At 48.1% G+C, this 25,487-nt stretch overlaps 2 protein-coding genes across 3 annotated transcripts in view; both read left to right on the top strand.

Annotated features, from left to right (window-relative positions):
- Positions 1 to 1,701: 1,701 nt before the first annotated feature.
- Positions 1,702 to 25,487, top strand: part of LOC144144264 (uncharacterized) — a 53,123-nt gene continuing 29,337 nt past the window's right edge. Inside the window, exons 1-2 of one of the 2 annotated variants that reach the window (XM_077675632.1) lie at positions 1,702 to 2,332; positions 5,275 to 6,566. In XM_077675632.1, coding sequence (XP_077531758.1) covers positions 2,048 to 2,332; positions 5,275 to 6,258 — 1,269 coding nt within the window. In that variant the 5' untranslated portion in view covers positions 1,702 to 2,047 and the 3' untranslated portion in view covers positions 6,259 to 6,566. Of the gene's footprint in view, positions 2,333 to 5,274; positions 6,567 to 25,487 lie in introns of those variants that run through there. The other variant, XM_077675635.1, reaches the window with a different exon arrangement.
- On the top strand, positions 14,833 to 25,231 carry LOC144144265 (TNF receptor-associated factor 2-like). The gene is made up of 2 exons (XM_077675636.1): positions 14,833 to 15,404; positions 24,017 to 25,231. Exons 1-2 carry the CDS (start codon positions 15,120 to 15,122, stop codon positions 24,953 to 24,955), a joined length of 1,224 nt encoding a protein of 407 aa, XP_077531762.1. The 5' UTR covers positions 14,833 to 15,119; the 3' UTR covers positions 24,956 to 25,231.

The raw sequence follows: 25,487 nt of genomic DNA on the forward strand, positions 1-25,487 counted from the left end.
GGCGCCGACCCGTGAGTCATGCTAAGCTGCAGATTTCGCTGCACATTTCACTTTCGTGTTTTACTGATTCCTATGACAGATAAATCAACCGCAGTTTTTTTCCTGTTCACAACGGTCTTGAGCAGTTCTCGCGCAGTCCAAACGTGCTCTCGCAACATAAATTCAAGTGCCAAAAGAAAGAAACCCCCGGGGCTTTTTTACGCACTGCTCTGCGGGCGAAGCGTTCAAGTACTTCTCTACTGCCAATCTGTATCTGCGTCTCTTCCTTCGCTTTCGGTTCTTCGACTTTTTGCGCGAAAGGACACTAGCCGCAGCTTCCCCAGAATCAGAGTTCTGCGCGTTCTGCTCACGTGCCGTCACGATCTTGTGTCACGCCGCACGCACTATTCCAGCTTTTGTTTCACACAGCAACTCCTGGTGTCCAGGGCTGAGACAGCAAGGTCGTCCCATGGTCCCCTGGACTGAGGAGCCACTCCCACATCACCAGGCTCACAATAAAGTTTTTCCTCCTCCTCCTCCTCCTCCTCCTCCTCCTCCTCCTCCTCCTCCTCCTCCCTGCCATCGATAAGCTAATTGCAGGGTGGTGGTAAAGTAATCGTGTTCTGCTATGGGGGCCAAGGAGGCGTAAATCCCACAGAAACTCGAGTGGTTTTTAGTTACTCTTTAGATCGGCGGCGATTTTTTCTGCCGGACAGCAACAACAACGGCGTTTTTCTTGTTTTTTTGCAATATTGGGCGCTTAAAGCGTTCGCCATAAAATCTACCATCCCTTCCCGAAGAAGTGAGAGAAGCGCGAAAGCGATAATTTTTCGCGCACTAAGTAAACGCATCTATGAACGATCTAAATGTATACCGCAACGTGATCTATGAGATAAAGGTATACTTCCGCACTACTTTTCTTTTTCGCTTTTCAATTAACCCGTCTAACGCAATAAAAGCCCGCTTTCACGCATGCACAGCCGTCTTAGCGGGAAATTGTCATGTAATTTGTTTCGGGATACTTTTGATCACACAAGAGTTGGGGCCGTTTTTCTTAACCCCTTCGTAGATGGTCATGCTTCACTGCAGACCAGGCAATGTGGGAAAGCCAACTTAGAAAGACCAAGCCAACACTGACACCTTGAAAGTCGGCTTCTCTTCTAAACACAAATGCATTGCCGGGAAGACAATTTTCCAGGAGGAATTTCAGCTGTCTTATATCAAACTATGAAGGCCCTAGGACGTTGTTTAATTTTTTATGAGAGCTTTTCGCTCGGCCAACCAGTCTCTAGGGAAATGTATTAGTTTTTTGACACGGCGTCATCGGTCCAACTAAGCAAGCGTTCACTTCAAAATACGGTGGAGGAGGAGGAAGAATAGATTTTATAGAAGCCAGAAGCTCTGGAGCAGTTCCGAGCAGCCCAAAATGACAAGAGGCCTATTGCAGGAAAGCAAAATAAACGCCCCACCACGTCCCTTCTGCACTTGTTTGAAAGTAGTATTAACGCCATGGTCGCGTTTACATGGCTGCGACAGAAGCGCAACGCAAAGAAATAGCGCAGCGTCGAAACGCTGTGATTTTGCTGCGACCACAAAACCCTGTGCTGCGACTTCCAAACGCAGCGAAAACTGGCAAAGTTGCGCTTACGTCGCATCCATTTAAAATTTCCCGTGTCATACGTTACACCCGGGGTTAAAAAAACAAGATAACAAAGAGGAATTCTTTTTGCAACGCTGAACTCTAAGGGTTAATTGGTGATTATGCTGTTTTGAGGAAAAATAAAAATACGAAATTGCGGCATGGCGGCTAGCGGCCAATGCATACAGAGCGCGCATTTCCGACGTTTCCCGCTATTTTGATCCTTCTGCGGTAGCCATCTCACCAGAGAGGGCCGTCCGCTACTTCGTGCGTAGCTTCTCGGCAGTTCGGTGAGTGTGCTGTCTTCAGGCTTCTCAAAGGAGTTATATATGAGAAGGTGTCTCGTTAAACAGCTCGTGTGAGTGTTTTAGACGGTTCGACTGTTCAAATTAACCAACGAAGCCCGCGCCCGTGCACGAGTGGAGAAGCATGCCTTCCGGCTACCAGTACTACATCCTCAGGGGTTTCTCGGAGGAGCTGGACTTGAGACCCCTTCACTTCGTCGATCCCCTTCCGCCGGCCAGGATTTGCAGCGCTTGCGGACACGTTTCCAAGCGCACAGGCGCCCTGCTCTGCGGACACTTTCTGTGCGGCCTTTGCTACCAGCAGTGTGACCTGGGCGGAGTGCGCACGTGTCCGTTCGACGGCGAGGCGTGTCCAGAGGAAACCGTCCAGTGGAGGGACTTCCCCGCCGAACAGCTGCTAAAGAAACAAGTAAGCCGGAACAATTTTCGTCGTTTCGTCGAAGTTACGTGTGGCGTTTGATCGTCTTGCTTTATGTAAGTTTGAAAGCCTGGCGCGCTCTAAGCATTGCCGCTAGGAGAATTTCGTGCCTTTTTCGTCCGAAAAGGCTGTACAAATACCTCAGAATTGAGACTGTGCTTGAGTGAATGAAAATTGAGTGAATGAAAATTATAGTGATATAAGCGTTGAATGACTCAAGCAAGGTGATGCGTTAATTTTACCGTATTCGCACTGCTCGCACGCCATCTGTGGGGCAATGCACATTTTTTTGTTTTGTTTTGCTTTGAGCAGCACGAGCGCAAGCCTGAGCTGCATGCATTTTTGCTTTTATTTCGCCCCATGTCTCGCCCTTCACTATTTTTAACCTGTATTGTTTTAAAATTGCTACCGTCAATCTAAAATGTATTCCTAATAGCACGCTGACGCGTAAATCGGCTCTCGCCGACTGCAGTGTCTTTGTCAATGAGGTCTTTTCCAATCTAATCCAATCCAATCCATTCCAGTCCACGCTGTTTGTGGGGAAGGAAAGGAAAGTGCACGGAAGATATTTTCGAGCTAGGCAGAGAGCTCACCTGCATACAAAACAGAGGGGAGGAAGGGAAGTAAAGGAGGAGGGGAAGGATAAAGTTGAGTGTTAGAGAGATAGAGAAATATATAGACAGGATAAAGAATAAGAGATAGGGCTGTCAGTCCGGGCATATCAGTCAGTAAGTAGCGCAGCAGTCCGGGCTACAGCCGCTGCGTGAGGCCGGTCGTCTCCAAATGATGGAGCAGATGGACGAATACTTCCCTTTGGTTGAAATGGTTTACGGGTCATTAACCAAAGTCAAAATATACAGATGACGTTTCGGGAGCACTACAGCATATTTTTGACTTTGGTCAGTGGCCAGTAATCCATTTCAAGCATGTTTCCTGACCAGACGGTAAGCCGTCAAACCCTCGACGACTTACTTCCCTTTGGGTTGCGACAGGCCCCCTCGGGAACCGAAGGTAGGCCTTGACGCTGAAGCGCTCGGTGGAGCTCTGCTTCTCGGCGCCGCGCGGTGGGTTATCTCGGTTATGCGCTCACATTTTGCTTCAAATGTGTCTGATTTTTTTTTTTTTTTGCGGGGATTAATGTGGACATGCATCAACAGGCCGTATGAGCAGCTTCAGTACTTTGATACTGTCCTGCCATATACAGTCCGTGATCGAACACTCTTCACTTTGGCGCAGCGGTTGAATCGAGTGACACACCCAGACAGACCAAACTTTTTTGTTAGTGCCAAGCCTAACGCATCTGTAGGCGGACCTGTAGGCAGACCGGCCGGCTGCTCCCAGCGCGTCTCCCCACCCACTGTCTCGAGCGTCGCGCGTTGTTCTCTAGCCGCGGCAGCAGTTTGCGCTCCAGCGCCTGCGTCACGTCCACGGTCGCTGTTTATTTAAGCGGCTGACGAAGTCAGTGCGTAGGGGCATTCGGAGAAACTGCCGGCGACGCGGAATCGAGAGTGCTACGGCAGCTCTGCTCTGTGATATCCGTCCGACGGTCATGTGGTCAGCTTTGTTTACACAAAATCCCCCGTTTCCCGGCACCCGCTGAAACCGAAACTGCGACTGGCCGCATTAAAAACGTCTCCAATTAAACAACCGTCGCACGCTGATGCAAATGAGGTTTTCACACGTGATAGTGAGGTCATTAGCTACTTATCGCAACAAACAAAAAAATAAGATGCAAAATGTTTGTGTCAGTGCTCGTTTAAAGGGCTTCTAAGGCAACGTGCATACGTGTTTACTTGAACGATCGAGATTTGGTAACTCACTGAACTCCGTTACGGCCCCGAAGGTCGCCGTTTTCGCACAAAAAATGCATTCGAATATTGACAAGGTTTGAAATTTCGCGCTAATTAATTAAAAAAAATTTAAAAAGTTATAATTTTTTTTTGAAATAAAAAAAACCAGGCTAGCATTCAAGCGTTATAATAATTGCTATCAAATCAAACCAGCGTTATCACACAATGTTCCTTGGCGGTAGATTGCGGTCGTCGGCGGCCCATAGCACAAATTCCCGTGAAACCAAGTGTAGCCAAGTGAAGCCGTGAAGCCATGTGGCTGGGGAGTTGTAATTTAGTCTAATCGTATGAACTTCGCGTTAAGGTTAGCGTAATCGTTGCCATGACGCCGCTATTTTCCGAACAAGCTTACATTCGTGTTCATGGTGCATTTATGCTTGTAAGCATGACGTAGGCAGCACGTAAGCATGTGCTAAATCTTTCGCTTTAGGACATCGGACATTGTAGCTTATACTCGTTTTGTAGCGTGAGCTACACTGACCGAGGTTGAGCAGTTTCGCGTGGCTCCTGGAGAGCCGTGCTGCGCATGTTCGAGGAGCAGTGACGTCACACGGCGCACAGAACAGAAGGCCCGGCGTCTGCAGTGCCTTTCCTTTTCCTTCCCGCAAACCACCCCCCCCCCCCCCCCTTCGGCGTTTTTGGCTTTAGGACATTGAACATGACACCTTATAGTCTTTTTTATTTGTCTGCTCAGCGCAGGGTCGAGCCGTTTTTGGGCAGCCCAAAACTGCTCCCGCCATAGAAATTCTATGGGCAAAAAAAAAAAAAAAATAAAATAAAAAACACAGAGCTGCTTGGAGCTGCTGAAAACTTCTCTGAGCCGGCAAATAAGAAAGACCTGTAGTCTGTTACGTTGAGGTGGTAATCATTGGCTTGCATCAGTCATGTTTAGATCCAGGGCCATTGGCCAACTCAATCCCTCGAAGCTCTCCTTATACGTGAGTGTGGCATCTAAATTATTCTACCTTAAATTTTTAGTGCGCCGCACACATCTATAGTTCCTAATTTAAACTTTCCAGTGGGGATTTTGAGAAACTATTCATCTGTACCTCCACCCGCTGCCTTGCTTTTTTTTTGTTTCAGGTGAACTGCTGGAACAAAGCTAACGGCTGCAGTGTCACCACCGCCGCTTCTGAGCTTCCCAGACACTTCTACCGGGAATGTGAACATCACTCGACGTTTTGTCCCAAGTGTTCTACCAAAGTTCTCTGCAAAAGTCTGTGCTCGCATATAAGATCGTGTGCGGGCAGTCAGCGACCCAGCTCGGCAGAAACGGCCTTTGGGCCGAGCGGCGACCAGCAATGTACAGGACCAACATTGGCGGTGTTGTCCACTGCAACGTTGCAGATGCAGCAACAGCTGGATGAACTGAAGGCGGGGCTCAAGCGAATCTCCTTGGAGGAACTTTCCCGTGACGTGAACAACTTGGGGGAAACGTTGAAGCAGGACTTGCAGAAATTCGCAAGCAATAGTAGGGATAATTTCTCCCGCCACGCAGCTGACATTGACGTAGTGAAGGACAAAGTTGCGGAAACGGGCAAAGAAGTGGTCAAAAAGATCGAGGTGGTTCTGCGCCACACTATGAAACAACTTTCTCACGAGTGGACACTGAAAGGGTATGCTTCCCTGAAAAATGAAGCCACGAAGAAGGGCTCATCTGTTAGCAACAGCAATCCTGTTTATCTCTGCGGCTACTTGCTGTTACTTGGTGTTGATATCAAAAAAGCTGAGTGCAGTGCCTCGCTGTCACTTGGTGTTGGTATAAGAAAAGCTGACTACAGCGCCTCGCTCGCACTGCATATGCATATTCGTTTGGGTAAAGGCGAGGTCGATGAGTACCTCCAGTGGCCATTCCAGAAAAAGGTGGTGCTTTCTGTGGTGCACCCGAAGACAGGGGAAAAGCATGAGCAGCACATTTTTCCGAGTTTTTTTGAATGTTACTCAATGCCCACGACAGCGTGGAATCAAATTTGTTATTCAAACAGGGACATTCTATTGAGCAATCTGGAGTGTTGGGGCTACGTCAAGGATGACCAACTGCAGCTACGTGTTGCACTTGTTGGGTGACATGCATTTGTGCATAACATCAGCACGCAGTCATTGCCCACCAATGCTCATCTCTCGCTATTATTAATGTGTAGAGTTACAAAAGCGTAATCTTCTCTGAGGCTGACCAAGGAAAGGCAGCCATAATTGTGATGAAGCATCAGGAAAAGCAACCTGTGCAACTCTGTGTCGACATCACGAGCGCGCGGTTTGCAATTGGACCTGTTGTCTCAAAAAGTGCCTTCCTGTTTTCTGAATACAATAAATGCTTCAATCAAAAATAAGCGAATTGTGTCTTCGTTAACCTCTGCCCACGTAAATTTTAACTCGACTCCAGCTGAAGCGTTGAATAAGAGTGCACTCTACCACGGAAAGTTTCTAGCATTGAACACATTCAAATATAGCCTAATCACTCGAAGTACCGACATGTCATAGGTTGAGGAAATGGTTGGGATCGGATTATTTTGAAATAACTAGACAACCACGAACAGTTTGAAACAGTCGTGCCACAAACAGCGACACTTCTACCAATGTGTATAAGTATTGTCTAAGACCTATTATTTGAAAGTACGAAGATTAATGGGGAAACAAGCACCAACGTGCGCAAAATATGTCCCTGTAGTAATTCGTCATCAATTATTTTTGCACTGCTTGAATGGCCACTCTTGGAACTGCATTCCGGCAACAATATTGCTTCCGGTGATGGACTGTCAATAGGTGACATGCGCTAAAAGAAAACTCTGACAACTTGTGTTCCATCTTCCTACATCGTAATGTTATAGATGAAGGCCCTGTCAACGTGAAACAAAACGAAAATTGGAGAAGGTTCCCTCAAGCGAAGCATGGTACACGAACTCTAACGATAACGTCTGTAGCCTGTCATGTTCAGGTCCAAATGAATAGCGCGGGGCTCCCTGGTTATACATGGAGATATTTAAAATGAGATGGAGTGCCTGGTACGTCGTATAACCTTTGCCAGACGCCTGTCAGCGCCCGGAAGTCCCGGGCTGCGTGCCCATCAAGTAGCACAGCTTGATGGAGGAAAAGCATGTGATGAAGGTAACGCCACTGGCAAGTGTACCATCATACCACGAGGAAAGAACTAAGGTGTTTTTAATGTAACGGTCCAAAGACATTGCTCATTACACCTTCAGGATGAGACGCAGCACGTATCTCAAAGCCTAAGGGTCTTGAAATTCGAAATCTAGTCAATATTTAGCTCAGAAGTGAAATAACTGAATTTTCATGAATGCTGGAGCGGGTCAAGCCTTCAGAGGTGGCAACCGGAAGCCATTTTGGATCACCATTGATGCGTCGGCGCGCGTCATTTGTGAGCAGTGAAAATGTTTACATGCTCTCGTTCTGACCGATTTTCGTTAGGTTCCCCACCAGTATGTCACGCCGAAGTACTTTACGAAAAGAACATGCATGTTCAAGTACTGTAGAATGCACTTTTAAGGAACGTCTGCGTGACACTTTAGGGATAACATTGTGGCATCAGTTGGCGTCTGCGCTTCGCACGAGGAAGAGTCGCTTCATCCTTGATGGCGCCGCTGCGGAACTGCGCTCCGGTGCCGTGTTAACCGCGATCTGGAACACGGTAACTATCAGCTTTAATCCGCATCAAAAAGCTGTTGGTACGATTTTAAGTACGATACCCTTCACCACCGGTTTTGATGCCTGAAGTCAAGGCTTTGCGGGAGATATGTGGGGCACAGTCCCCTGTAAGACTCTTTGTTAGCCACAACAGGTATAATGATAATCACCAGCCTATCTACGCCCACTGCAGGGCAAAGGCCTCTCCCATTAATCTCCAATTATTCCGGTCCTGTGCTACCTGCGACAAATTTATCCCCGCAAACTTCTTGACCTCATCCGCCCATCTGACTTTCTGCCGCTCCCTGCCACCCTTGCCTTCTCTAGGGATCTACTCGGTTACCCTTAATGACCAACGGTTATCTTGCCTTCGCATTACATGCCCTGCCCACGTCTATTTCTTCTTCCTAATTTCTACTATGTCCTTAACGCGTTTGTTCACTGATCCACTCCGCTTTCTTCTTGTCACTTAAGGAGAAGAAGAAGAAGAGGCAGCTAGCAGTCATGCTTCCATGGGTTCTACAGTTTTTGTAGCCTGAGCTACACTGGCCGAGGTTGAGCAGTTTCGCGTGGCTCCTGGACAGCCGTGCTGCGCATGCGCGAGGAGAAGTGACGTCTCACGGCGCACAGCTGGGGCGCTGGAGCTGCCGCCGCCGCGACTGGGTTAGATTGGATTAAATTAGATTGGAATGGATTGGAAATCGTCTTACAAGCAATAAGCATGATAACCAGCTAATCCTAGACAACCAGGAAACCTAAGAAGAAACAGCTGAACCTTAGCTCACGCTACGTATATCCTGGCATAGCCGAGCTAACCCACTGCTAATTTTTTTACTCACCTATTGTAATTTCATCGTCCATCTGAACCAGTGTTAGTTATCACTGCGTATCAAGTTGTATCAAGGGCATATCAAGGGCTGTTCTTGATGGTCGCGTCATGGACATGTCAGGCCTAACCCTCCATCCCGGAGAGCTGGGCGCGCTGCCTGTGCCTGTTATTTAAGGGACATGAAGCGTCGGAGACGACACTATGCCTGTCTGAGTAGCTGACTCCAGTCTTCCCCTGGATACCGACATGGACCCAGAAGTAATAGAAGATGGCCACGCAGAGTCCAACGCAGGAAATAGCCATGGCTTCATCGAGGTCGTGTCTAAAGCGCAATGCCGACGCCAACGTGACTTAGCTATAAAAGGAAGTGCGCAGCCAGCCCTAGCTCAAGCAAACGCCACTACAGCCTCTACGTCAAGACGTAATTAAGCCATCCATTCGTCATCACCTGCTAACCTGTGACGACTTCAAGCTTGTCTACGACCTCAAGGGGGCGTTCGTCTCGGGGATGTTCAATACGCAGAAATTTCCCTCGCCTTACTCAATGCCATCTGGAATACTTGGGGACAGGGAACCTGAAGCCACGTATCGACGCAACCCAGAATACGGCTACAGTAAGCACACCTTCTGAGGAGGCTGCTCGTACTCTTACCCCAGTTAAAAAATCACGATCGGAGCTGCCATCCACCAAGTTTCGCTCTACGGGTCAGCACCAGACGACTCAATCAAGGGCATTGTCCGTGGAGTACCCCTTCGTTTCACAGAGCTGGAAATCCTGAACAACCTTGACCAAACCCATGAGGAGATCTACGCAGTGCGCAAATTGGGCCGAACTACGACGGTCATCCTTAGTTTCGCGGGACCAAAGTTACCTTATCATGTGCGACTCTATGGGGCCGAATACCCTTGTTCCATTTACAAAAAGAATTCCCGTGTGTTCTACATGTCGTGCGATTGGTCACCGTTCCACAGCCTTCCCTCAACCGACAGCTAAAGTTTGCCATCAGTGCGGTCTTCGGGACCCTGTTCCAGATCACCCGTGCTCTTCCACCTGTGGCCTCTTTGGTGGCCCTTATCTCTCTGACTCCCCCGGCTGTACCAAGCGCCACGCGGAACCGTATATTCTGCGTCAACGACGGCTTCGACAAGCCAGAGCGGAAAGCCGGGAGCCAGCGCGAGACCCCTCTTTGACACGAAGGCGACGCCGGGAGCTGCCACGCCGAGTTCGAGACTGCGTAGCAAATCCAGCAACAGAGATTCTCGGCCCGAGAAGGCTGGGAAAACTGGCTCAAACGTGGCCACAAAACAAGTAAGCTCGGTACAACGGGTGTCTCCAACAGCACTGACCTCAACCCGTCCTTCCAACTTAAACCCTAAGTCTGCCACACCATGTCAGGGTTGCGCAGAACTCCCACACAGCTTTTTGAACCACAAAAATCAGTTATGTCAGCTCTTCAATCGCATCTTGACTCATTAGAACTCACTAATCAGGATACAGTGACCGAAAAACGCAAGAGTCCCAACCCACAGCCCCCACCCTTGACTTTCCCCCTCCTTCGCCACAATAAGCTCAGACCGCAGAGGCCGAACCCTAATCCGACAAGTCTTCGTGGTTCCAGTCCATGTTAACCAAGCTTGATGCCCAACTTGGCACCTTAAATCAAAAAGTTCAAAACCTCGGGGAACACAAAAACCTCCTTAAGAAAGAAATTAACTCTCTACGAACCGAGCACCTAAACTTCCGGCAAGGGGTAATGTCGCCCCCTGCCCTGTCTGGCCATTTGGAGACCCGACGTGATGCCTTGTACGACCCGACCTGATGATGGCCCCATCCGTCAAGATAGACCTGAAAGCACGGGCTCTCGCTCCCACCGCCGACCGGCCCCTTATGCCAGATCCGTCGAACCCAAACCCTCCTAATCACCCCTTGATGACCACGACACAGCTTAACAAGCACGCCACTGCACTCCTGCAGTGAAAGTGTCGAGGCTTCAAGAAGAAATCAGGCTCTTTACAACAATATTTAAGCACTATCGATCCCCCACCTGATATCATCGCTGTCCGCGAAACGAATGGCCTCACCAGGCTTCCTGGCTATATCTCCTATGAAGACCCGTCTAGACGATCCACAGCCACACTCATCCGAAATCCAAAAGCCAATGTACAGCATCACAAAAAGCGTGCGAACACGCACTATTACAACTTTTATCATCATCGACCAAACTTAAATCCAATCTCTTCATCCTCGACATCTACTGCCGGCCATCCACGAAGAAACCTGACGTTCAGTCTACGATACAGGATATCAGCGCCCAAGCTTGCTCCCGTCCGGTACTTATTCTAGGAGACTTCAATGCCCAACACCAACTTTGGCACTACAAGTACAGCACGAAAAAAGGTCGGCAAGTTGCTTCGACCATTGAGCAGCTTAATCTCACCATCCTGAACTACCCCAACACACCGACCGGAACTGGCACCAGTACTTGCAGGGACACCACCTCAGACTTGTCTTTGTTGGCATGCCAGCTCGATGTCACGTGGTCATCCATCCACATTAACTTAGGCTCAGACGACGACATCATTAATCTCCTGTTGCGCAACCGGGACTACAAGGCACGACTAAGCAAAACTCGGATTACGACTTGGGATAATTTCCGGAAGGCGCTGTGCAGCCACTCGCCAAACCCTGATCAGTCCTACACAGCACAATTAGACGACCTTCTATAGACAGTTCATGCTCATACGCGAGCTGTTACCACGACTTACCAGACCCCTTGTGTGGATGCGAGGTTGCTGCGCCTTTAGGAAGCACGCCATAGCCTTACGCGTAGATGGAAACACCAGCACCACAATCGGAAGCTCCGTAGGATGATACTCCTTCTCACTCAACTGGCGGCGTTGTACGCACAGTCGTTAAGCAAGGAAAATTGGCTGCAGCTTTGCGACAGCCTCCAGGGCACTCTGACCTCCCGCAAAACTTGGAACCTACTTAGGTACCTTATTGACCCCCTAAAAAGCAAGGGGAATCAAATCGAAACATGGTCCTCACTCTTCACTCTTACCCCGGCACTCCAGAACAGCTTAATATTTCCAAACAGAGATCCTATCCCCCCCCCCCCCCCCCCCCCCCCCCCCCCACCGCACTCTGGCACTCCTAACGCGGACTTGGACCGAGATATCCAACTCTTAAACTGGAACGAGCCCTGGATGAATGCAACAAAAGGAGTGCCCCGGGTTCTGACCAAGTAACCTATAAGCTCCTTGCCAATTTTGGTGACGATGAACTTGCCATCCTGCTTGAACACCTTAATGAATTTTGGACAACTGGCCGCCTACCTATTCAATGAAAAACCGCCGAAGTCCGCTTCATTCCTAAAGCGGGCAAATTCCCACACATAGACAATATCCGGCCTTTTCCCCTTGCCTCTTGCGTAGGGAAGCTACTGGAACACATTGTACTCAAAAGGCTGCAGCCGTATACCTTGAAGACACCAACCAAATGCCCAAAACAATGTTCGTCTTTCGACAACATTTAAGCACCCAGGATATTATGTTGCGACTCAAAGAAGAGGTAATTGCACCTGCCACTCGCCACTCCCCTCGAGTCATTTTGGTCCTCGACCTAAAAGGGGCGTTCGACAACGTTGCGCACGCAGCGACTCTCTCCCGCCTTAATAATACTGTCTGTGGCAACCGAATTTATTCCTTCATTTCGGACTTCCTCACAGGCCGTGCTCAAAATTGGAGATATAAAATCCAAACCAAATCTCTCTTGGCAGTCGGGGTACACCGCAAGGCTTGGTATCGGCTCCACTCCTCTTCAATATCGCGCTTATGGGTCTACCAACCCAGCTAGAGCAGATGCCGAATCTTCACCACGCACTGTATGCAGACGACATCACCCTCTGGACTGGAAGACTCTCGGTGGGCTGCTGGACACACTGCAGCGTGCAGCCGAAGAAGTCAATAATTACGCTCAGGCTTGTGGCTTACATTGTTCACCGCAAAAATCAGAACTTGTCATCATCCGGACCCCCCCCCCCCCCCCCTACGACACCTCGTCGAGCCCATCGATATATCTCTTGCCGGCCATTCGATCAAACCTAGCCACTCACTCAAGATATATTAGGCCTTACCATACAAGACAATGCCCGAAACGACTTTGCCTTGTCAAAACAACGTAATATGTCTGATCAAGTCGTGCATATGATTAGGCGGGTCACTACTGGCATCGAGGAATGAAAGAAAAGGACACAATGAGACTAATTCAAGCTTTTGTCATATCTAGCCTCACCTATGACGCCCCATGGATGGCCCTAACCAAATGTGACAATGACGCACTAAACAGGATTCTTCGGAAGGCATTTAAACAAGCCCTCGGGCTCCCCATGAGTACATCGACAACCAAGCTTCTTCAAATGGGTCTTCACAACAGCATTGAGGAACTCATTAAAAGTCATCTCGCAAGCCAGCGCCTATGTTTGACACGCACTCAAGCAGGCCGCTCTGTCCTGCAGTGCATCAACTGGCCCTGTGCAGAACAAACCCACCTGGACCCTTTGTCAGACGAGTGGCGTAAACATATCTCCGTACTACCCCTATCATTGAATATGAACCCCGACCTCCATCCCGAGCGCCCGCAGCCAAGCCCACGAACGCTTATAAGGCAATCGCTCTGACGTGTCCTACACCGATGCGGCGAGCTACGCTGACAACACCATGGTTGCAAAGACAACATACAAAAGCCATTTAATTTCATGCGGGTCCATCCGTACGACCCTCGAGACGCCGAAGAACTCCCATTTCCTTAGCCCTCATCCAATGTTCCAGCAGAGTCATCATCACTGTCTCACAAGCAGCTCGCCGTAGCCGTTCCCGCCCAACCAGTTCCTGGCTATGTGCAGCGGTCAACCCGGTCCCTGGGCCGCAGCCTTACTATCAAGCATGGCGACCGCAGCGCCCTGAGCCCTCTTTCAACCTGGCCGGTGTGTTTCTACTGTGGAATTCGCAGGCACATTTCGCGGTTCTGTAGGAGGCGTTTAATTGATGAGCGACGTGGCTACGACACCTACGAACGTGACCGACCTAACCTTCGTTACGGCTACCGCCAGAGGGGTTACCCATCTCCGCCACGGCGATCCTCTCCTCCTGCCACTTCCGAGTCCCCAACCAATTCTCGTGCGTCACGACGTCGTCGCCCTTCACCATTCCGACGATCTGTATCTCCGCTTCGCCCTGTCCTGCATGACCCCGCCCACCTCTCGGAAAACTAAGTCATGCAGTTTTTGGAGGGGAAACTGCGTCGATCGGGACATGAACAACTCCTCCAGAACACCCGTCGAACATGTTGTTAGTATCAGTTGAAGGTAACGATATCGAAGCTTTGGTGGACACTGGAGCAAGTATTTCTATTATTCGAGCTGATCTTTGTAAGAGACCACGAAAGGTAAAAACCCCATACAGCGGCCATATATTACGTGGTGCGAACGACACGTCCGCGTGGCTGGGTTGCCTGTTCTGCACAGATGCCGTCAAGTTCACGTGTAACGCGGCACGGGCCATTCTACCTTTTGTTGCACCGGTGCCAACGAGCTAATGTTGCGTGGTGGTTACGCACTAGTCGCCTATTCCTGATGCTAGGGCATAATTAGTAAAGAAACCAAACCGGACAGAAAGAACAACAATGGCGTTTTTTCTTCGCAAAATCGGGCGCTACGGTCATAAATTACGCCGCCGCTCTGCATCAGTTCTAAGCAACGGAAAATGACAAGAGCCTAATGCAGAAAAGCAAAATAAACGCCCTGCCACGTCCCTTCTGCACATGATGGAAAGTCGTGGCCGCGTTTACAAGGTATTGGCTGCGACAGAACAGTATCGCACAAGGTAGCGCAGCGACGTGATAACGCGTGCAATCGTGGTGACGCCACCAGTATTTCTTTCTCTATGGTGACGCTGTGATTTCGCTGCTACTTCCCAGCGCAGCGTGCCGTCTACATGACGTCGACGCGGCAGCGTAGCGCTTCAATCGCATCCATTGAAAAATTCTCGTGTCACACATTGCACCCGTAACTAAAACAACAAACAAAAAATAAATTTCTTACAATGGTGAACGCTGGGGGTTTGTCGGCTGTTTTGAGGATACAGAAAAATACGAAACGGCGGCAGTGCCGCTAGCGGCCAGCGCGTGCAAGAGCACGCATTTCCCGTCCCTTCCACGATGTTGCCAGTTGCTCTTGCCTCTTCGTGACTCCGGTCACTGCTGCTCTTACCACTCTTACTACCAGAAGCGATTCGTGCGTCGCTTCCTGGCAGAAGCAGTTAACGAAATTGAGGGAACGTACTGTCTTCACAAGGGAGTCATAGAAGAGTTGTCGCGTTAAACGCCTGTGAATGTTTTAGACGACAGGACTGTTCAGATTAACCAACGAAGTCTTCGCCCGTGCACGAGTGCGGAATCATGCCTTCCGGCCAACAGCACAGCATCCTCAGGGGTTTCTCCGAGGAGCTGGACTTGATACCCTTGCACTTCGTCGTTCCACCTCCCCCGGCCAGGGTTTGCAGCGCTTGCGGACATGTGTCCAATCGCACAGGCGCCCTACTCTGCGGACACTTTCTGTGCGGCCTTTGCTACCAGCAGTGTGACCCGGGCGGAGTGCGCACGTGTCCGTTCGACGGCGAGGCGTGTCCAGAGGGAACCGTCCAGTGGAGGGACTTCCCCGCCGAACAGCTGCTAAAGAAACAAGTAAGCCGGAACAATTTTCGTCGTTTCCTCGAAGTTGCGTCTGGCGTTTGATCGTCTTGCTTTTTATGAGTTTGAAAGTCTGGCGCGCACAAAGCATTGCCGCTAGAATGTCGTGCCTTTTTCGTCCGAAAGAATCCACAAACACCTCATAATTGAAAGAGACCCTGCTACACTTTTTTCAACTGTATTTAAAAATACTTTCGTAACGTAGTCAACAAACATATCTAGTACTTTGAATGGAAGGTCGCGAAGTGGTTCTGCTAAAAATTACTGTTCTATGCCGGGCATGTAACTTAAAAACTCGCTCGAAATTTTTTTTCTCGTTCCCGATCTTGGCGCACGAATACCGCCGTTATAGAGCTGTGTGGCGGCATTTGGTCGCCTTGCGTGCTGCTGCAGCAATAAAGGCATTCGATAGTCACTTCAAAAGTAATCGCCCCAAAAGCAAATCAGAAGCAGGCGGAAGATCGCCTGCTACGAGCAAATCACGCTCTGCCGCTCCGCTTCCAGACGGGAAGGGAAAAGTGAAAGGCATTGACCGAAAGTGTTTACGAGCCCCTTGAAGTGTCCTAATGAAAAAAAAAAGTCCGCGGATTAGCTCAGCTAACCTTGGATATGCAAGCAAAAGCTTGGCTTAGTCTGGTTGAGTCTTCAGACAGGCTTGACGTGGTCTGGGCCCCCTAATTTGAGAGCACATCATACAGAAAATTTTTCTAAGGTACAAAATGAAACTCAAAGTACAGGATAAAACTGTACAAAACGTTTAGCAGTAGCATCCACCGTGATCAGGTTTTCGTTCGTAACAATGACTGACAGTCCCAGTCACGCAAGGAAAATACGCTTTGTATTCCAAGCAAAATAAATGAGGCACTCAAAAGAATCCCGGAATGTACATTTGAAACAGTTTTGTAGAAATAAACACTGACAACAGAGGAGTTCAGTCACACGATAGCCTGTTTAGTAATGATGGCAATCAGTACTGGGGCGATTGTTTTCTGTAGTTTGTTCGCGGAAAAAGAATGGGCCATTTTTCAGAATGGCGTGTTGGGTAGCCGGGGCAATTCGGTGTCAACATGGATAGCAGAGCAATGAAGTTATTTTGTTTCATTCCCATTTGATATCCTTTGCACAAAGGGTAGTTGCACCGATGATGAGTTCCGCGGACGCCCCGAGATTTAAAAAGAGGTGTGGTATCTGCGTTATGCGGAACATTTTAAATCGCGCGCACCGCTTTTTTCTGGAATCGTTCAAGCCGTTTGTAATCGTTTATCTATTTTCAGTTATATCTCGATAATTTTTTGAATTTAGTCATAAAATTTGTGCCGTTGCTATCGTAGCAAATCAGCCTTTATAATGAACCAAACCTTTATTTTTTTTCGCCCTTTACCGCTACCACTATCTCAGTTCGCCGCAGAGAAAACAGCCGAGCAGTGTGGCTTGCCCAGCAGACTCCTGAACATGTTGGGATACTTTATCGGGCGCTGGGCGCGAAAATTTAAGCAGAGAATGAAGTGACGTGCATTGTTTTCACTCTACGCAACGGAGAGCTGGGTTAAAATCGTCCCCCCCCCCCTTTCACTCTTCCCATTGATGCATTTTTGTACAGTTTGTTTCAGTTTGTTCAGTTCAGTTTTCCCGCGTTCGCCCGGCTCGCGCTCCATCTGGCAGGACAGCGTGCGTGTTTTTGTTTTTAAAGCTAAGCTTTTTACATATTCCCTCCAGGGGTTCTGTCAGGGGCCGGACACTTCGGCTAGAGTGTACTAGAAGTTTGAGTAGCCCGAGCTGCGGCCTCCCCTCATTGTTGCGCCGTGTCGACTTCGCGCAGAAAATAAAACCGGTATAGAGACTTCTGAATCCTTCCAAGCATTTTTTAAAGTTTATTAGCGATCGCTACGACGTTTTTACCGGTTGCTTCATCGACAAGGAGCTCCACCATGACAGCGCTATGGATGTGCTGCAGCCCTATTTCACAAGAAATACCATAACGTCGTTGGTTGCGACCAGCACAGTAAGGCCTTGACAGCAAATTTGGTTGGGTTCTGTATACGTTGTGACACGGATTCATTTATATATAAAAGGTTTAAACAAGTTCCGTGATTACATGCGAAGGCGGAAGCAACAGCTTAAACTTTGCCGTCGCTAATGATCGAGGGCGAGTTATGAAAATGCGTTGGCCAAAAATGTCAATTCAAATCTCCATGTTAGCGTTATTCCTAAACCTTTACCTGTGTAGACTTTGTGCATGATTTCCCGCGTTACATTTCATTTGCTGGGCTGTTGAAAATGAGAACAAAATGTGTATTGTGAGCATAGGGACGTTATTGCCGGGCATTATGCCCGAACGCAACATCCCCATCGTCCCTTGCACTGTGGACACCAAGGGGTGTGTTTCCCGGTTAGTCATATCCGTGCACCATTATCATCTGTAAATGATCATCTTCATCCTCTCGCTTCGATTGCGGACGAAGGTCAGGGCTCGGCGACCGAATAAAGGCCTTCTTGCGAAACGCCGTCGCTCAGTATTTTGTTCTAGTTCTGTTTATTCCAACTTCCATGTTAGTGTTCTTGAACATTTACCGCTATAGTAGACTTTGTGTATGATTTCCCGTGTTATATTTCATTTTTGTCGCGGTCACTATATTTTCTGATCGATGTTTTGCTTTGGTGTTATGTGCGTGGTGTTATACTCTCGGCATACTTGTGAAGTAACTTTGTGTTAATTTGATTTAACTCCTTTCTTGACCGAATCAGGTGAAAGGTGGTGCGAATAATAGAATGTTGTAGGAATTCTATGAAAAACGGTCATTGGAACAACTGAGCTACCCGATGGTCTAATCACTTTTTAGTTAAAAAGATCTCGTTTGCGCTTATCATTTTGTGTTCGACCAGGCGACAGCAGTAACACCAGAGTGACCCCTAATTATCACAAGCGGGCCACTGCTTAAATAATGCAATAACTCAAGCAATAAAAAAACAAACGCAAGTTATAATATTAACGCACATAACTGCAGTCCATGCGTAAATTGCAAGACAATAAATAAGAAAATCTTCTGAGAAGCTATCATCCCAGTCATCATATTTTTTCGTGACATTTGTCTCGACCAATTATGTCCATCAAGCTGCACAGTAAGGACACAATCATAAAGCAATCATGAACTGGTTCATATAAGGCAATTTCAAACCGATTAATTTTTGATGGGAAGTTAGAATAGCTAAAATGTTTCTGCAATTACTTTATTTATAATCCGTTACATGGCTCGCACAAAGGCGACAGCACGTCTCCACTCGGTGCCTCCGAAAAGTGCCGCCCTCGCTTGTCTGCGGGCGGGTTTTATACCCCCAGAAGTCTGTTGCAGCCACGAGCGGTTTGAATCGCTCCAAACAGGACTCTCGCTTGCCGCAGTTTGAAATCGGACAAATGGAGGTGGTTGCATCAGCCGAGCCGTTAAGACTGGGAAAGGGAAAGCGAAGCCGTCGCCGTCTCCGCGGAGCTGTCTCCAGTCACGTAGCGGCATGTCTGCCGCCGGCCTTTCGCCCGATGCATGATTTGGCCGAGCCGCCCCGACGAGCAAAGGAGAGGTGGCTCTGCGGCGATGCAAGTTTGGGCCTGTCGGCGGCGGGCGGTTTGGTCGAGGCGCGAATCGGCCCAGCTGTCGGCGCTTCGAAACGTCCAGCGAATTTGGACTGGGCGTTCTGGCACAACAGAGCCTAGTCCTAATGTTTTGCCCATTTGTTTAGCTGGGTGACACAATTTTGGCGCCGGCGCCATTTTCTGTCATCGGGGAGGCGCTTTCGTGCTGTTGTAAGTTGCGGTTGCGGCTGTCTGCCACGTCTACCGAGCATAGGACTATACACGGCGCGTGGAAAGAACTTCACTGCGCATGCGCGGGGCCTGCTCAAATCGCGTATCTTCTGTTTTGCATCGGCCATGGTATTGTCCTCCCTTAATATAATTGCCGCTGCTCCGGATTCCGGCAAGCCTTCGTATCTGGCTGCCTAAGTTGTAGTTTCCTGGTAGCGTCGATGTTTTACTTCCACTGTCGTTTGAAGAACACGGCTGATAGGGGAAAGCTGGCAGCGACGGCGAAATTGAAAAGTGAGCCATAAACACTATCGCCTTAAAGGGGCCCTGAAAGGCGTTTTGAGCACACTAAATGAACTAGCGCAATCGTTAGATTGGGTCGTCAACGTCATCTGTGCCAAGTATTACTCTTTTACGCGCAGCGGAAAGCTCACACTTTTGTTGCAAAGTTTGTCGCTTTTTTCTCACCCTTTCCTTCGTGTTTTTGGACGCCGCCATCTTCACATGTCTACATCATCGATTCCCAGATGTTCGTCATGAGCTAGACATCCTGCTATTGGGCGGCTTTTTCACGCACTTCCGGCAAAGAGATGAGTCGTCTGCTCAGCGTCGGCTCGCCGGCTGATCCGCCGGCGGAGTGCCGGAGTGCTTGGACATTTTACGACAAACGAAACAAGTGTAAACAAACGTTTAACCGTTTGTATTAAATGCAGCACGGCCATAACACGACATGGATATTCCCTTACCTGAGTACGTTCCGTAAAGAAAGCGTTGAAGCCCCGTGGCACTTCTTTCGTGCAATCGCAGAGAACGCCCTGAGCCGAATGCCCGGGTTTGACGCATACATTTTATTCTACTTCAAAACAATCCAGAGATGGGTTTCGAACGAACACAACGTCACAACATGCGTTGCAAGTCTGAACCGCGATTGAAAGACGATGGGCTGCCTCCTCCTGCCCGTCGTAAATTCGGCACTCACCTCGCGCGCGGTTTGCGGGGACGAACAGCAAGTCACTTAACTCCGGCGCACAAGCCGAGATGGCTTTTAGCCACGCACACTGCACATACCCCATGCGAAGTTGAGTCGTACGTCGCTCGAGAAAGATAACCCAGACCATGGGAAGCACTATCCACCCGCAGAAGCACAACGTCGCATTGCATCGCGAAACAAAGACGTCCACAACACACACACACCATCGCCTCCTGTAATGTCAAACGCATCTCGCACTTCCCAATGGGAGTGGGTGGTACGCCTGCAGTGCCCACATGTCGCGAGATGGGGCCCCGAGCTGAACCGGGAACACGCAACCGTAACTGAGTTCTACAGTGGTTTGTGCCTTGTTGTCAAGGCAACCGATGTTTGAGATTCTCAAAGAAGTGGCGCTCGCTCCAGCGCTAGAAAGCTCAGAGCCGCGGTGGAGCATGCTTTGCCAACGTTGCCGCTCTCCACCACGCGTCGCCCCAAGCTGAACTGGTCACATGATTGAAGGGTTTTGTGCACGGGTTCTGTATCCATTTAAAATGTCTTTTTCACATGCCGCCGACAGGAATGACGACCGCCGCAAAATAAGACCCGGCACCAGCGGGGCCACATCTGATACGGCACTTTTTGGATAAACAGTGTCGGTGCATCAAAGGGAACGAGCGCACGATCTTCCCCGTACGGCTGCGAGTTCGCCGCCGATAAAAAGTCACGTGCCACCGATAGCAACTGCACCAACGAACACCGCGAAAGGGCAAGGCGAGGCCGCCGCACACATGCGGCCAGATTTTTCGTTCGGTTTTCCAGCCTTGAGCGAAGTTCGGGATTCATGGTGTCAACAAAGCTTGCCCGTAGCAGACGACAGTAGCAGCGCAATAGCGGAAGTACGTCACCGCTGCGGAGCGCAGCATCATGGGAGGCAAAGCTTGCGCGCCGTCAACAGCGGAGAGTAAGTCGAAAGGAGGAGGAAACGCGGAGCGACGATAATGCGCGGTTTTTGATTTACGATTTCTCAGCTAATACTCATCGCTTTAACAAAATTCTTGCGGGAGGAGATTGCAAATACATTGCTTTATTTGGGTACATGTACATCCATGCATCGGCGGAAGGTATTTCAGGACCCCTTTAAGAAACAACGATCAATGTGACAACGCCGTGTTGGCTTTCAAGCGTTGCTGTCATTCCAAATCAGACGTAGCAGTACAATCGTGCATTTGTTCCTTTGCGGCAGATTTTGTCGCAGGGGGCCATTTGCGCAAATTGATTATTGTGACGTCATAGAACTTTTTTATAGAAACTGTTCATAGAAACTGACGTCATAGAATAGTGTTTCCGGTGTCGCTTGTTATGTTTTCTGTATTTATCTAGTCTCATTGCATGAAGCTTGCATGGAAGTTAGCATAACTGTTGCAATGACACCGGAAGTTTTCAAAGTAAGCAAACTTGCATTCGTGTTCATGGTGCCTTCAATATTGTAAGCAGGACGTAAGCTGCATGTCAACATTAGTCAGATATTTTGCTCTATGAAATAGCCCGTCACAGCTTAGTTTTTTATTTCAAAAAGATATTATTCATTAGCATTTTTGGGTTTACAGCCACTAGCGAGCACTTAAAATCAAATCAATGTTATTTTCAACATTACAATGTTGATGGTCACCCTGGCATAAATGCTGCTATATGTAGCTTGACGGGGACATGGGTCCCAATATAAATTTCGATGACACACATGGATACATTGACAATTAAAAATAAAAATATACTATCACGTGATACAATACATCTATTTACAACAATATACAACAGCAGCATTGGATTTGCAACAAAAGCGAAGAAGACAATGGGCGACAAAACTCTTCCCGCACTTCACGCTTCCTACTAAAAGTATCCAACACAAAAGACCGACAAAGTAGGTCAATAAAAACACTGTACACAACATTTACCTGTTGACCTCAGCAGCACGAACGGCATGTCGGGTAACCCCCGTCCTCAAAATTCGACGCTGTTTGTGTTTAATATGAATGGAATGTTATGTGCCAATGTTTGGAAACAGTAACTAGTTCGAGGAAATAGAACTAGCCACATATCAGATGTGCGAGCTGAGTAATTCTGGATCCGGGTTATTAGGCAGGATAATCGTTTCAGGAACTGCTGATATAGAGCATCAGAAAAGTGGAATTGGAAGAGCAGACGGTAATCATATTGGTTATCTATTCTTATTTATACATGCTGTGCAAACAGTGCTCGAGTGGGATGAAGGTTGTGTACATTGTTAATGCAGCGAACGGCCTTCTTCTCTAATAACAATAGAGTGGTAATGTTCTTTTTTGTTGTAGTGCCCCAAACCAACGTGAAATAGTTTAAATGTGATCTAAAAATGCAGTGGTGAATTTTAAGTTCGATACTAAGTGGGAAGAACTCCCGACACCGATACAGTGCATCCACAGCAGAAGATAATTATTTGGTCAACAGTTTAATGTGTGCATCCGGGCTTATGTGATGTGAGAGCACCACCCCCAAAACTTTGTGTTGCTGTACTAGATCGATCTTCGAATTACCTAGATAAAACTCTTCCGTAAAGGATACACGTTTATTTTTTCGTGTGAACATGATAGCTTTGGACTTCTTGTGTTAATTATCAAACAGGTTGCTTCGGACCACTCACGCAGTTTATCTAGAGCAGCATTTGCAGCAGACAACAAGTCAGTAACGTTTTCTGAGTACAGAAACAGGCTCGTGTCGTCAGTATATAAGACAAAGCGCGGACGGTTATCGATACAGATGCGGTCATTCACGTATACAATAAATAAAAAGGGGCCTAAAACACTTCCTTGTGGCACACCACATCGTATCTGTTGATATGAATACTGATAGCCATTTATCGCCACACATTTTTCACGTCCTTTGGTATATGATTGCAAAAGTGCACGCGGCAACCCACTAGTTGCCTACTGATTTATTTTTTGAAGTAATAATGTAGTGTGGTTTAGTCCATAAAGAGCTTTGCTGTAGTCAACAAATATTGCCAGAGTTAGTGTACTAGCTTCAATGTTTTTTATTACGAATTCCTTTTGTTCTAATAGGGTGGACTCAGTCGAACAGCCCTTCCGGAAGTCATGGTGACATTCAGACAAAATTTGGTGTTTTAGAAAGAAAGAATTCAGGCGGGACAAAATAATAATTTTTATACCCTTTGAAAAGATTGGAAGGACCGATATAGGCTTGTACTTGGGGGCATCATTCCTGTCTCCTCCTTTGAATATTACCGACACTTTCGCTCGTTTCATGTTAGCTGGGAAGCATCCGGTTTGCAGGGCTAGGTTATAAATATGAACTAGGTAATGGAAGATGACGTCGAAGACATGTTTGACTGGGGCGTATTTGTATATTTTCAACATCGACAGTTTTGCTATTTTTGAGGGACTCAAAAATGCGTGGCACTTCAGAAGAGTCTCTTGGCTGCAAGAACGGTGTATCAGGAAGGTTGCACTGCACACGGTATGATGAAACACTGGTGGGTAAAGTACAAGGAATGGCGTTGATTTAATGAGCATTGAAGTGTTTGGAGAGAGCCGTATAATTTAGGGCCTGGCCGTTAACAATCATGCGAAATTTATCATTTGAGAAAGCGGGCATTCAGGGCCCCGTTGATAATTGAATATCTTGAGTCTCTGATCAGAAGTTGAACAAGGAAGTAGCATCCGCGTTGTCCCGCCGTGAATTTGCACTGTACCATACACATAAATATCGCATTTAAAATGCTTAGTGCGAATACTTCGAGACTGGAGCTTCACTTTTTGTTTTTACTCTTTCCCTCATTTTGTCTTGCAGGTGAACTGCTGGAACAAAGCAAATGGTTGCAGTGCTACCATCCCCGCTTCGGACCTGTCCAGACACTTCCACCGAGAATGTGAACATCACTTGACGTCTTGTCCCAAGTGTTCTACGAAAGTTCTCTTCAAAAGTCTGTGCTCGCATATAAGATCGTGTGCGGGCAGTCAGCGACTCATCTCGTCAGAAACGGCCTTCGGGCCGATCGGTGACCAGCAATGTACAGGGCCAACATTGGAGCTGTTGTCCACTACAACGTTGCATATGCAGCAGCAGCTAGATGAACTGAAGGCGGGGCTCAAGCGAATCTCCTTGCAGGAACTTCCCTGCGACGTGGACAACTTGGGGCAAATGTTGAAGCAGGACTTGGAGAAAATCGCAAGCGAAAGTCATGATAATTTCTCCCGCCACGAAGTTGACATTGGCTTAGTGAAGGACAAAGTTGCGGAAACGGGCAAAGAATTGGCCAAGAAGGTTGAGGTGGTTCTACGCCACACTATGAAACAAACATCTCACCAGTGGATACTGAAAGGGTATGCTTCCCTGAAAAATGAAGCTACGAAGAAGGGCGTGTCTGAAAGTAAAAGCAATCCAGTTTATCTCTGCGGCTACTTCCTATTGCTTGGAGTTTACATCCAGAAAAGTGGCTACAACAACTCGCTGTCACTGCAATTGCACATGTGTCTCGGTAAGGGCGAGGTCGATGAGTACCTCCAGTGGCCATTCCAGAAAAAGATGGTGCTCTCTGTGGTGCACCCGGAGACACTTCAGAAGCGAGAGGTGACGTGTGAACCGAGTGGTGCGAAATATTACTCAAGGCCAATGACAGCTTGGAATCAGGGTTGCTATTTTAATAATAGCATTCAGTTAAGCATCATGGAATATGAAGGCTACGTCCAGGATGACCAGCTGCAGCTATGTGTTGCGCTCCTAGCGTGACATGTGTTTGTGCATAACATAAGCGCACAGTCAATGCCCACCAATGGTCATTTTGTATAGTTGGGGGGGAATTCCTAAAGCGTTATCTCTTTGCTTGAGGCTGACCCAGGAAGGGCAGCGAGAACCGTTGTGAAGAAACAGGAAAAGAAACTTTTGGAACTGTGTTGACATCACAAGCGCAATATTTGCTATTGGACCCGTCGGCTCAACGTGGCGATGTGGAGGATGTTCACTGAATTTGTTTTATGAACACAATAAATGTTTCAATCAAACAAGCGAGTTGTGTCTTCATTAACCTCGGCCCACATAAAGTTTAACTTGACTGCAGTGGAAGTATTTCAAAAAGTGCACTGTCCCACGAAAAAAGTTACTAGCATTGAACGCATACAAATGTAGCTTAATGCGATTTACGCGAATTTTGGACATGTCATAGGTTGAGGGAAAGATTTGGACCTGATCATTTTTAAACAAGTCTAGAAAACCACGAACAGTTTCAAACAGACGTGTCACAAACAGCGACACTTCTACCAAT

The sequence above is a fragment of the Haemaphysalis longicornis genome, unplaced genomic scaffold (assembly GCF_048455015.1).
Source record: "Haemaphysalis longicornis isolate Haplotype H1 unplaced genomic scaffold, Haemaphysalis longicornis Haplotype H1 scaffold_67, whole genome shotgun sequence".
Taxonomy (NCBI): domain Eukaryota; kingdom Metazoa; phylum Arthropoda; class Arachnida; order Ixodida; family Ixodidae; genus Haemaphysalis; species Haemaphysalis longicornis.